This window comes from Homarus americanus, unplaced genomic scaffold, assembly GCF_018991925.1.
Source record: "Homarus americanus isolate GMGI-L3 unplaced genomic scaffold, GMGI_Hamer_2.0 scaffold28985, whole genome shotgun sequence".
Lineage (NCBI taxonomy): Eukaryota > Metazoa > Arthropoda > Malacostraca > Decapoda > Nephropidae > Homarus > Homarus americanus.
The window spans coordinates 5,788-19,289 of record NW_024754534.1 but is presented as its reverse complement, the minus strand read 5'-3'; the positions used below and the strand labels follow the sequence as shown (position 1 = coordinate 19,289).

The window sequence follows — 13,502 nt, the reverse complement described above, 5'->3', positions numbered from 1 at the left end:
CACACTATCTGACAAATAGAAAATTATTTCAATGTTTCATAATTCAATTGTTGTTTCAAAAAATATCAATTTGTTTATCAAAAATGCTGTAACAGAAATAACATAATAATTTCTTAGAACATAATGTTTTATACAATGATATAAGTAACTGCGACAATCAATATGCCCTACTTACAATAATTAAAATGTAGAATTCGTCTGGTAGAGTAGGTGCAAGTGCAAGGAGAGCAAACCACCGTCTATGATATCTAGAAGGAGAGTGAGCCGGGCGCCTTATCCTCACGCTTGGTACAAGTCAAAACAAGAATTAAACTGTCCCACACGGAGAGCCTGTTCATGTTCATGTTCTGACATGCATATTGTACACAAGCTATAGAACCATAAAATACTCCATAATCCATATGCTTACATGAGATTAGTTAATATCAAGTGAATAATTCTAATCAAGTCTCATTAATTTGTTGAAATACTGATATTTGAAACTTAAAGGTATAATTGATGTAGGTGAGGGTTATTTCAATTCATTTTTGTTTGCTAATCTCAAGTTTAGACATAAAGAGGCACAATATTTTGACTACCAAATTTGATTTTTAACATGTTGACAAAATCGACACAATCTCTACTATAGTCCATACTCCGATCGCAGATAGATTCTAAATCAAAACCATAGCTTAATCATGAAATCCTTCACTATTCCCAGGCAGTTGAGAAGACATCCCAGAGGCTATAAGCCTACCTGTATTGCATACGGTTTTGTCAGGGCCGGAGCCGGAGACAGATGACATGGATCTATTGGAGAATTTAGACTTCCCTCTACCTAAAGAAACCCCTGCTAACAGTCACATACTCAACAACTTGGATGAGTATTTTTCTGTTCTGAATCCATCTCAAGCAAAAGATCTCACTAAGTTATTATCAACATTTCCTGAAGTCACGTCAGACCTCCCAGGGTTTTGCAATATACTTAAACATGATATTAAGCTAATCTCAGATGATGTACAACCCATTAGGCAATCAGCATATCGGCTAAATCCACAAAAAAGAGAGATCATGAAAAAGGAGGTAGATTTTTTGTTAAAACATAACTTAGCTGAGCCTAGTACCTCCCCCTGGGCTTCACCTTGCCTTCTCATCCAAAACCCGATAGCACTTTTCGTTTCTGTACCGATTATCATAAAGTGAACCAGGTCACTGTCTCAGACTCCTACCCTTTACCTTTGATTGAAGATATAATAGACAGCATAGGCTGTGCAAAATTTATTACTACGGTGGACTTGATGAAAGGATATTATCAAGTGGGACTCACGGATAGGGCAAAAATAATCTCAGCATTTATAACTCCATTTGGTCTTTTTCAATATTTGGTTATGGCGTTTGGCTTTTCTAATGCTCCGGCCACATTCCAGAGGGCAATCAATTACCTGATTCAGACTTTATGGATGCTCGGCTTACCCGATGCCGACCTGCCGGACGGTTGGGACGAATATCTGTGCCGGAGATACTGTCAGACGACCAAAAGAGACTGGATCTTCGCCTATAAACCTGGCTAAATTCAGTTTTGCTCGGGTCGCTAGTGACTTAACGGATATATCATTGCGCGTAATGAGACCCAGACGCAACGAAGCGTCTTCGTCCTTCCACTTGGGTTGACGGGGAAGGAACCTGGCGCGCTTCCTGGGATGCTGCGTTACCATCAGCCGGTTCTATGTAATTCTCCAGGCGTCGTAGACCCTCACAGACCTTACCAGTTCTGCGGTCCCTTACATCTGGAACCAGAGGTGCGACCAGTCTTTCCACCGCCTCAAAGCCTTCCTTGCCTCCAAGCCTGTAGTCCACCCACCTGACTACACCTTGCCCTTCCATCTGCAAATCGACGCTAGCGGTGTCGGAGTGGGGGCTGTGCTCCTACAACCCGACCCAACCACTGATGTCCTTCACCCTGTGGCATACTACTCTGCCAAGTTGAAAAAACATCAGACCAACTACTCGACCATAGAGAAGGAGGCCCTGGCTCTGGTGTTGGCAATAAAGAAGTTTGAATGTTACCTCCAGTCTTGCCCACAAACAACCCTAGTCTTCACCGACCATAACCCATTCACGTTCATCCAAACCAACAAGACCTCCAACCAGCGAATCCTCCGCTGGGCTCTCCTCACCCAGCCCTATAATCTACAAGTCCGGCACATAAAGGGGGTGGACAACCTGATTGCAGACTCCTTATCCCGAGCTCCAGTGGAAATGCAGCAGCTACTCTCCAGACGCACCAGGTGATCACCTCCTTCGCGCCCGCGCTACGGAGGTCTTTGGAGGGGGGGTGTATTACGAACCACGCCATCTATTGTGTCATGATCTAACTACCCAGCACTACCGAGCAACGCCATCTAGGGACGAAACCCGAGTATGACTAGTCTTAGTCACCACTCCGGGTTTCCTTTCTCTATATCCTGGTTGTTGCGTCACCTCCTCCAACTCTTCCTCATCAGCTCCGGATCGAGGAGAGTTCAGTTCACTCTGGGAAGTGACCACACTTGGATTACCTATCCTGGAAACCTACGGCACAGTGACTACCTACCATCTTCAATACTCAGCCCTACTCGTCAGACCCTTCAGCACCGCACTTGAGTATTGCAACCCTATATTACCTCCCACCTCCACTTGCTTCAGATTGTTGTATGTTGCATAAATATGTATATACTGTTAAGCCAATGTTTAAGTTAAGTATGGTTAAGGGTAAATTATAGAAAGCTGGATATTTTGTTAAGGAATTTATTGTACTTTATTATACACAACAGAAACTCGCATCCTTTGTCTACCCTTTTATAGTCTGTTAAGAACCCCTTCACCCAGCACTACGAACCACGCCATCTATTGTCCTGATCTACCTACCCAGCACCACGAGCAACGCCATCTAGGGACGAGACACGAGTATGACTCGTCTTAGTTAACACTCCGGGGTTTCCCTTCTCCATATCCTGGTTGTTGCGTCACTTCCTCCAAGTCTTCTTTGTGAGCTCTAATTCGAGGAGAGAGCACTTGGCTCTGGGAAGTGACCACAGGATCATCTATCCTCTAAACCTACGGTGCAGTGACTACCTACCGTCTTCTACAATACTCAGCTTTACTCGTCAGCCATCTCAGCTCCTCACTTAAGTATTTGTATCTTGTATTGCCTCCCCCACGTCCACTTGCTTCAAAATTGTTTATGTTGTATTAATATGTATATATTGTTAATGTTTAGGTTAAGTTTGGTTAAGGGTAATTTATAAGCTGAATATTTTGTTTAGGGATTTATGGTACTTTATTATATACAACGAAAACTCGCATCCTTTGTCTACCCTTTTATAGTCCGATTGTCTTTGTTTTGTTTTTTTTGTTACCTGTTGGGATCTGGGTAGACGTATAACTATATTCTAAATCCCCAACTCGTAACAAATGGCGACCGTGACAGGACACGACCTTAAGTACCATATTCCTTCCTCCCTTGTTACTCAGTGTTAATTATTCCTCCCAGTCACTTCTGTTCACAATTGCTTTACGGTGGTTTAAAGTTTCCTTCATATGTGTGTGCATATATTGGTATTATCGTACAGTAAGAGTGACAGCCGTAGGATATTAGGTTCCAAGTGTCATAAGGCTTGCCTGTTATTACACGTGGCAGTCGTGTAGTAAGTCTTATCGAGTGTAGGGAAGAATCCGGATCTGTTTAATGCCGTACCTTCACTCCAGAGTAGGCTGTTCCATAGTCACTAGTTTACGGTGAAGTGATATCTTGGGACGCCCCGCTCTACCAGGACCCATAATTATAAAGCCTGAGGCCGCCAGGCAGGCGGAGGAGGTGTTGCTTGCTGCGGCTGTAGCTAGAAGAGGGAGAACTGGTTGGTGAGGATGATCAGAGGAGGACCAGCTTGTGGGTCGCCATGCTCGCCGGCGGGAGCGAGGACCGCCAGGCAGGCGGAGGAGGAGGAGGTGTTGCTGGCTGGTTAGTGTAGGTAAAAAGAGAGAGATCACCACGAGGTCAGGTCTTAAATAGCGGGGGGTAGGCGTGGCTTAGTAGTTGACCTCCGTGATGTATGGCGGCGCTGGTTGACCCAGACCACGAGGCACACACTGTGGAATTCGCGGGGTCAGCTACTCAGCGACAAACAGCGTTTGTAGGGGAGAAATCCACTACAATACTCCCTCCTTCCCTCCAAGCGGTGTAGGAGACTTGTTGTCTGCAGGGTTGCATGGCACATGTGAGGCAGAACGGGCGGTGCATGCCTCATGTGAGACAACGGCGATGGCGTGGATGAGCCGGCCGCTAGGGGAGACAACTCTCTAGATACACAATATCTGTGGGAATAGAGAGGGAGAAAAAGGGTGTGTGTTGGCGATGAATGTTGTTCTTCCCTCACGGCAGGTACAGAGTCGTCAGATGCGCCTGCTGGGGTGTGTGGGCCTGGGTCAGGAGCAGGGGCTGCGTCAGCAGAAGCGGATGAGGGCTCTTGACAACAGCTGGGTCCACGACAGCAGCAGGGTGCAGGACAGTAGCAGGGAGAAAAGAGGGGTGTGTGGGTCCGCACTCAGGCGCATGGGCCGCGTCGGGAGCAGGGGCTGCATCAGGAGGCGCGGCAGGGGGTACTGCTGGGCCGGGGGCGGCGTCTGAGGCAGGACGGGTGTATTGGGGTCGGTAGGACGTGGTGCTTGGGGCAGGAATAGGAGCGGCTGTCTGCTTAGAGTAGCAGAGCTGCTCTAGGGTGTCTAACCTGCGGTTTAGAGACAGTAACTGTAGAGCCAATGAGAGCTGCTTCTGGGTGGATAAGCAAGTCTTCCATGTTGCTTGAAGACTGGGAGAGTGATCAGTTTCTCCTCCATCCTGTGTGAGTGCGAATCTCCGGGGGTCACCATTTGTGGGGTATGAGTCGTTTGGTTCACACTCAGAATGGGATGGAGAAAGGAAAATCACAATGTGCTCTCATGTATACATGTTGTATTGGATGTACAATGCAGCTTGGTGCTGGGAAGGCAGCATGGTTACAAGCGTGATGCAGAGAGAGCTGGTTGGTGAGGGTGCTCAGAGGAGGACAGCTTTTGGATCGCCATGATCGCCGGCGGGAGCGAGGGCCGCCAGGCAGTGGCGGAGGAGGTGGTGTAGCTTGCTGCGGCTGTAGCTAGAAGAAGAGAGTTGGTTGGTGAGGATGCTCAGAGGAGGACAGCTTGTGGGTCGCCATGCTCGCCGGCGGGAGCGAGGACCGCCAGGCAGGCGGAGGAGGAGGAGGAGGAGGAGGTGTTGCTGGCTGGTTGGTGTAGGTAGAAAGAGAGAGGTCACCACGAGGTCAGGTCTTAAATAGCGGGGGGTAGGCGTGGCTTAGTAGTTAACCTCCGTGATGTATGGCGGCGCTGGTTGACCCAGACCACGAGGCATACACTGGGGAATTCACCGGGTCGGCAACTCAGCGACAAACAGCGTTTGTAGGGGAGAAATCCACTACACATTATACAGATGTTTGAAGTGTAGTTGTGCATAAACATTATATAGATGTTTGAAGTGTAGTTGTAAAGAAACATTATACAGATGTTTGAAGTGTAGTTGTACATAACATTATGATGATATTCTGAGGACTAATTTTTTTCAGGCGAAACCGATTGATAATAAGGCGTTCCGTGTACTGGCGATGCTCTCTCCAGATGAAGATGTGTTTCGAGGCGTCTCCAGTTTCCTTGACATGCTCGGTCTAGCTGTCCATCGTGACTACTGTGGGCACGGTCTCGCGAGCAGGCTGGTGAAGGTAATTAGTCTTTAGAAATCAAGTTTAGAAATAATTGTATGTTAAAGCTCACAACTTTTGTTCAGTGATAAGAAATGTGTCTCCATCCACGGCTTTTCACTAAACATTTCTACCTACACTGGTCCCAGGCCAAAATTCATTCCAGAGTTCTCTTGCACCCATATTATATCATGCGTTGTAATCTTATTTGGTGCCACTGATCGGTTAGTGTCGACTGGAAATAACCTCCCATGTCTGAACTGACACCCCTGCTTAGTAGGGGACAGCTCATTGCCCAACAACTGTTGCATTGTTAGAGAACTTCTGTAAGAGTGGTATTTGGCAGCAGCTGAAGTTGGGTGCAAGCTTTCCAGTTGGAACCCTGCTGCGGAGACCGAGGTTCTGCTGACAGGAGGTAACGATAATTGTCCATACAGTAGAAATATTACAGTTCACCCACACACGCAACTCATCATGAGTAAAGTCCAGTTGAGGAAATGTATTCAACACTCTCCAGCCAATGCGTTCTTTTTACCAACGTTATACAAGGATGAAACAGTGGCACAACCCGTGATGGCTTGCACAAACATAAGATGGTTCTTGACTGTGAGAATGATGGATTGCTGAATTTTATGAATCCTGTAGACCAGTGGTTCTTAACCTTTTTACTACCACGCCCCCTCTAGGAATTGGTCCTTCCCTCCACGACCCCCTTGCATCTATGAATAAAATTCCCTCCCAGATTTTAAAGAAAAATGAAAAATATTGTTTTTTAGTCTTTTTATTGAGTATAAATTAGTGAGATACTTGACACTGCTTCTTAGCTACTAGATCTTGAATGCGTGGTTGAATGCCAGAGAGTGCACAACGTAAATCCCCTTCAACGTTCAGCCTGTTTCTGTACTTGGTCTTGACAGCAACGAGCGTGGAAAATGCAGCTTCACAAAGATACGTGGATCCGAACATAGTTAGTATCCAAAGAGCCTGATGTGAGATCAGAGGGTAAACAGGAAGGTACTTGACCCAGAACGTCTCAAGATCCAGTTCTTTGAAGTCTTCCTTAGCTGTGGAGTTGAACTTCAACTCAAGAAACTCCTCTTGCACTTCATCCGAAACATCAGCTACTTTACATTTAAATGGGTTCCTGATGAATTTCCAGGCTACACGCTTCGCGTCTATCTCTGGGAAGTATCTAATGAATTCTGTTTTCAAGTCCGTGAGATGAGTCATTATTTGTTTCTTTAACTCAGAATCAAGGTTACCGTGAATGAGAGCAGAATCCAAGTTACTAAAACTGGCTGTATTTCCCTGCTGAATTCGACACTTCCAGAGGTCGAGTTTGGCCATGAAGGTTCGAATGGTGTCGTGGTGCATGATGATGTTTTTCCCTTGTAGTTTAAGGTTGAGAGCACTCAACGCTTCGAAGATGTCCACCAGGTTAGCTAGAGATAGCTGAAAGCCTTCAGACTGGAACTTGTCATGGAGATCTGCCTTCTGCTTCGAATCAAGAAATATTGCTACTTCTTCTCGTAGTTCATAAAGCCGTCCAAGCATATTCCCCTTTGATAGCCATCGTACGTTCGCGTGAAAAAGCAAGGTTTCATGTTCAGATTCCATATCCTTACACAGCAGTTTGAAGAGACGACTGTTTAAGGCTCCAACTTTGATAAAGTTGACTACCTTGATAGCCACGTTCAGGACATCCTTCATTTCAGCAGGTAAAGTTCTGGATACTAAAGATTCACGATGAAGTATGCAGTGTGTACCTACAACAGACGGATTTTTTTCTTTCACCATTGTAATGAATCGAGACTGCAGACCAAGCATGGCTGGAGCTCCATCAGTGCACACTCCTACCAGCGAGTCCTACGAAAGTTGGTTTATCTGAAAGAAGTTTGATACCTGTACATCATGAAAAATAGCTGCTGCTGTTGTACAACTTCCCATGGGGTGACAGAACAGCATTTCCTCTTTTACACTGTTGCCTGACACGAAACGAGCATACATCAGTAGCTGAGAACACTGAGCGATGTCAGTCGTTTCGTCACACTGGATGGGAAAAACAGGAGAATCTCTTACTTGGTCGAGAATTTGATCTTTGATGTCTTGAGACAATTCATCGATCCTTCCCTTGACTGTATCGTTTGAGAGTGAAATTTGGGAAAGCTTGTTTGCACTATCTTTCCCCAGAACGAGTTCTGCTGCCCGGAGTATGCTTGGTTTTATGAGAAACTCTCCGATGTTATGGCTCTTCTTGCTCTTTGCATTCAACATGGCGATCTCATAGGAAGCCTCAACAACCTTTGAACTTTATTGCCGAAATGCCTCACTGCCGTCCAACTTAACTTGCTTCAAGGAGTGTCTTTTTGTTTCAAAGAATGCCTTGGGCTTGTCAGCTAGAGCAGGATGTGTTGTCCACAATTGGCGTTCCAAGCGTGAGGGCCGCATTCCATCCTTGCTCAGTCTTTAACATATCACACACTGGGGGACCTCTGTGTCACCCTTTTGGAGAGACACGAATCCAAATCGAATATATTCGTCAAGATACTTCCGCTTCTTTGCACTCATTGCGAATTATTTGATGTGCAGTGGACAACACAAATCTGTGATCAAAACATAAGGCACGTGTAAGGTAAGATAAACATCACCACGTGCTCATGAACACCACAACATCATGATAATCACAACCACATGATCAATAACAAACATTTGAAGTTCAGTAATGAGCCTTTCTTTGTTTTTCTCTTTGTCAAAAAAGATTTGCTGATTCTATACCGGGCAGCTGTAAACTGAACTATTTTTGTTCACATCAAGTGTATATTACAATAAACATATGTTGCCCGCATCCTGATTGTTTAGAATGCTAATTAATCTTTTCACTACGATGTCTTCATTTTTATTTTATTCCGACTACCAACAGACGATTTTATTCGGCTGGGGAAGTTCCATCTCCTAATAAAGGTGTTAAATAAACTTCGCTGCTTCTACAAGATATAGACTCAAACATATCCATAATCCACACTAATCATAAATGCCCCATTTTGCAAAGGAACACCTTACTTAGAGCACGGATTCATCCCCCTAACATCCTTATGTAACGTAAGTATTTTCATCTGGCTATCGCTAGACGATTAGACTCAGCTGAGGAAACCCCATCGGTATTGTTAAAGCGTTATTCTGCATTGTATCCTCTCCCAACTACAGTAATATACACTTTCCATCTTCACCCCCAGAATCCCGTCCACCCCCCGAGAAAGACGCCTACACGCCCTTCCTCTCTCCCTCCTGTGCACTTGCTAATCCTTCGAATTCACCCTCTAGAGTTCAGAAATGGACCCAACTGCACCTAGACCTGTAAATGTATAGACATTGACATTAGCATTGTTAAATACGAGGTTTACACGATCATCTGACAGACCATACAACTTCTCCCCACTTGGGTAGAAGTGCATCATAAAAACGCGGGATCTCCCTGTAATTTTCTACAAACGACAAGCTACTTGGGATAAAAATCAGTTCATGAGACTCATAACTTCCGATTGATGTACACAGGAATGGCTGAAAGAGGAAGATAAACAAATGAGCATAGTCTAATAGCCGATATAAGGCTATGTGCAATGACAGTAAGGTATCGTTGTGTGACTGTAGGGCCATCAGTCTTTGTCTTGATTAACCCATCGAGAAGGTGGTGAAGGAATATTGACACTAATTCACAAACACCTAACTGGCACATCTTAGGATAATGAGAGCATCATATTATGTTTTCGATCGTATTTTATCCTGAATTATAGCAGCAGCCATGTCTATGATAGCCTCCTGTGTCAAACCACTGTACACAAAGTTAAATCTGAGGATCATGTTGCCAGTATCTACGAAAGTATGAATGGTCTCTTTTCCTGACTCACTCGCAGTTATCATGGTCGACCACGTGGTCGTTTCTCATCATTTGGATTGCCAGCAAGTTGATTTCTGCAGTTGAAACGCACCTGGCAATAATGATGTTAAGTCCTTTCAGCAGCGATTAGGTCAGATATATTTTGCAAACGAAGTTTTACCACAGCCCCTCATTCATCGTTACGTTCATTAGTTTTCGTGGTAATTGATTGCAAAAATGGTAGTGATTCAGCTTCATGAATATGCTCACGTTTTTTCAATGGTTCCTTCTGATCTTTTCCTTTATGTTTTTGATGGTCTTAGCACAGTACAGTCTCTTACAACGGACGATATTTGATACCAGTGTATAGTCTTACCGACATTTATCCTGAATGGGGATTGATAAAGCTCTTCTTCTGCCATTTTGCATGAAGGCTATCACCTCGCTCATCACTGATACCCATAATGCTTGCCAAACCCTTTTGTCTTATATGACCAAGATCGGAAGTAATGGGATAGCCACAGAAAACTCCCATCTTCTCCATTGTCACTCAAAGCCCGAAAAGAAAGAAGAACCATCATCATATTGATACAAATTATCAGCTTTCACTTACGACATCCAATGGAAATCATATTGAAACAGACCTCGCAACATGGCTTAATTTATTCAGAGTTTTTTAAGAAGTGATGAATCACAATGATGGAATATTCAATGTATGGTGACAAAATTACCTCAAATTTAGATTCTGATGATTCCATTTAAATCTTTATACCCCAAAACCTGTGTCTAGAGCCAAGTTTTATTTTCCTGTGATAAGTAATAACAACCTTATAGCTCTTTTGGTGTTTTCAATATATTCACGAATTAAGACAGCGGCCACCTTGGAATTCTGACGTTTCGTCAAGTGGTATTTTAGGCGACTTTACTGTGTGGTATTGGGTAGACATCAAAACAGCAATTCTGAAGAAAAAAATGTTTTATAATTTTTTCTAGGTTAGAGTTAATGCTACTGTACAATAGGATTTTTATGCTGACAATACTGTATCTGGTGTTCCCAGGAAGTCACCCATCCAAATACTGTACAAAACTGACCCGATGTTGTTATCCTTTGCTATGTAGACTATTATAATGAGATTGTGTAATGTATGCAAACATAATTCCAAAACTCTGGTGTGAAACGAATTGAGTGTCTAAACAATCTTTAAAGGGGTCAGGGATTAGCTGGGGGAGCCAGGGACTAGACAGGGTGTTGTTTACAATCAAGTGTTGTTAGAGAGTTGTGGCATCATACAGGACCCTCTGGACCTAGATAGAAAAAAATATTTTTTTTTGCGGATAACAACCACCTAACTCTTACAGATTAATTTATATACAGCAAAGGTCATGATGATGTCTTCATTGTTGTGACGCCAGAGTAGTTTTATATCAAATAAAGTTCATCAGCCGATAATAAAGTGAGGGATTATCTGTCGTGCAGTTAAAGCTGTGAACAGGGTTGTTATTTTTTATATCAAACAAATCGGATTTATTTGATTCAAGTTGGATTTTTTATTTCAATCAATTTTGAAGAAAAAATAATCAGGTCTTTTTCCCTAGTTGACAGCTACTGTTCCTAGTCTTCTCCTTCGATGGACTTGTTCATTCGAAACTGAGGAACCGCCTTGATACGGAAAAGCAGCAAAACTGGTCTTTCACATTAACTCTTTGAATGCAGACGCTGGTCATGGTTACGAACCAACAATTAACCTCTTTCGTGTCTTAAAATGTGTTAAATGTAGGGATTCTAATAGTGTTAAGAATTAAAAGTGTTTATTATAAATAATGTCTGAATATCTCCGAACATATCTGTTTCAGAAAACTCTGGCGCTCGGTGAGGAGCGAGGCTACTCGGCGTCAGAGGTACAGATCTCCAATACCTTGTCGGAGAAGATTTACAATAAACAAGGTTTTGAAACAATTAAGACCCTTGATCTGGCGACTGTGGAAGATGAATTTGGCCTTGACATATCTCTCATACCCGGTGAAACTATCCTGAAGTTGATGGTCAAACGCCCTCCCAGCATCGTCTTGGGGCAATAGAAACTTCAGCAGCTCTGGATAAGTTTAGGTTTTTGGTTAAGTTTAGGCTTAGGAGGGAGATAGGAAGAAACTGGTTCACAAATAGGGTGGTGGACGAGTCGAACAAGCTTAGCAACTTTGTAGTAAGTGCGGGAACTCTGGAAAGTTTCAAAAGGAGGCTAGATAGCTTCATGGATGATAGAGAGTGGTAGTAATTCTCGACAGTAGCTGCCATGCACAGGCCAACCGGCCTATTGCAGACTCCTTATTTTCTTATGTTCTTATGTTCTTCATGAAATTTAAATATGCAATGTGAAATAACGACATTGTATTTTTTTTTTCAGTTTGACAAATTTTGCAATGTTTTCATAACCTGACAACAGATTCTCTCGGTGTTATAATGTAGTGGACTTCAAGAACCTATGTCAGAAGACAGCTATTAATCAGTAAAACCATAAATTATATGTTCTTTTTACAACTACTCCAGCTCTCTTCGTAAGCCATGAATGGTCTGAAATATGGCAGATAAAATCCAATGTGGACAAATATAAAGTACTTAGTCTAGGAGATGTAGACAGACAAACCAGATACCAGATGAACAACGATGTTAAAGAGAAATCTGACTGAGAAAGACTTGGGAGTAATGATAAGTAGGAATCTTAAGCCAAGTAAACAATGTGCATTTGCTTGAAACAAGGCTAACAAAGTACTTGGGTTCAAACAAAGGAGTGTTACTTACAAGCCTAGCGAGGTCATCCTAAAACTATATCTTGTGCTTGTGAGACCTCACCTGGATTACACAGTTCAGTTTTGGTCACCGTATTACAGAATGGATATAGGATCCCTAGAAGGAATTCAGAAGAAAATGACAAGACTGTAATCGCTCAGAGGAGCAATTTTGGTTTTGTGCAGGACAATAAGACCCTTGTCATTGACGCGATCAGGGCCGGATTCAGGAGTGGGCAAAGTGGGCAGCTGCCCAGGGACCTCGACATATTACAAATTTTATTTATTTGTTTATGCATTTGGATTATTTTTATTTTCATTCTTTAAAATTCGTGTTTATCCATTCCATCACGTAAAACTATGTTCAGCAAGAAGCGTGACAGAAATTAGGCTAGCTACTCCTTGAAATTCATGAATACCTGGTTTTCCTATGAACCGTATATTTTTAATATAACTGCTTATGGTTTCAAAATTCTCCAAAGAAGTGTTCAAATTTCAAAATTTTCTCGGGGGGCTTACAGCGCCCCCCGGAACTCCCAGATGTTTAGGCTCGCTTCACTCGCCACCCCACCCTCTTGGGTAGTTATAATGAGGGGGGCCTCCACAAAGCGGCTGCCCATGGGCCTCCACAGGCCTAAATCCGGCACTGGACGCGATGAGCATAATTCGGTCATAACCTGTTCAATTCAATTCGCATATAACAACTGCTGGTACATCAGGACACAGTTTGAATAATACTATCAATATATAGTACATAATTACACTTATTAAAGTTATTTAGAGTTCTCAGAGGATTCAACAGTTCACAATCACACTCACGTTTTGGGGTCTAGGGTTAGGTCAACGAGAACAAATCTAATGTGTTGCTGGTGATATTGGCTGACGAGAATCCAGATGTTGCCTTTATAAGAACATAAGAACATAAGAAAGTGGGATACTGCAGGAGGCCGACTGGCCCATACAGGGCAGATCCCTTTCACACCCATCCCAGCACTTCCATGTGCCTATCCAACTTCGTCTTGAAGCTCCCTAGCGTCCCCGATCCTACTATAGCACTCGGTAGCCTATTCCACATATCCACAACTCTATTACCAAAC

The 13,502-nt window shown here is 43.4% G+C and overlaps 1 protein-coding gene across 1 annotated transcript; it reads left to right on the top strand.

Moving 5' to 3' along the window:
• The first annotated feature begins 5,619 nt into the window (after positions 1-5,619).
• On the top strand, positions 5,620-11,791 carry LOC121855854. The gene is made up of 2 exons (XM_042351018.1): positions 5,620-5,768; positions 11,476-11,791. The coding sequence occupies exons 1-2, from the start codon at positions 5,655-5,657 to the stop codon at positions 11,698-11,700; spliced, it is 339 nt and encodes a 112-aa protein (XP_042206952.1). The 5' UTR covers positions 5,620-5,654; the 3' UTR covers positions 11,701-11,791.
• The last annotated feature ends 1,711 nt before the right edge of the window (positions 11,792-13,502 follow it).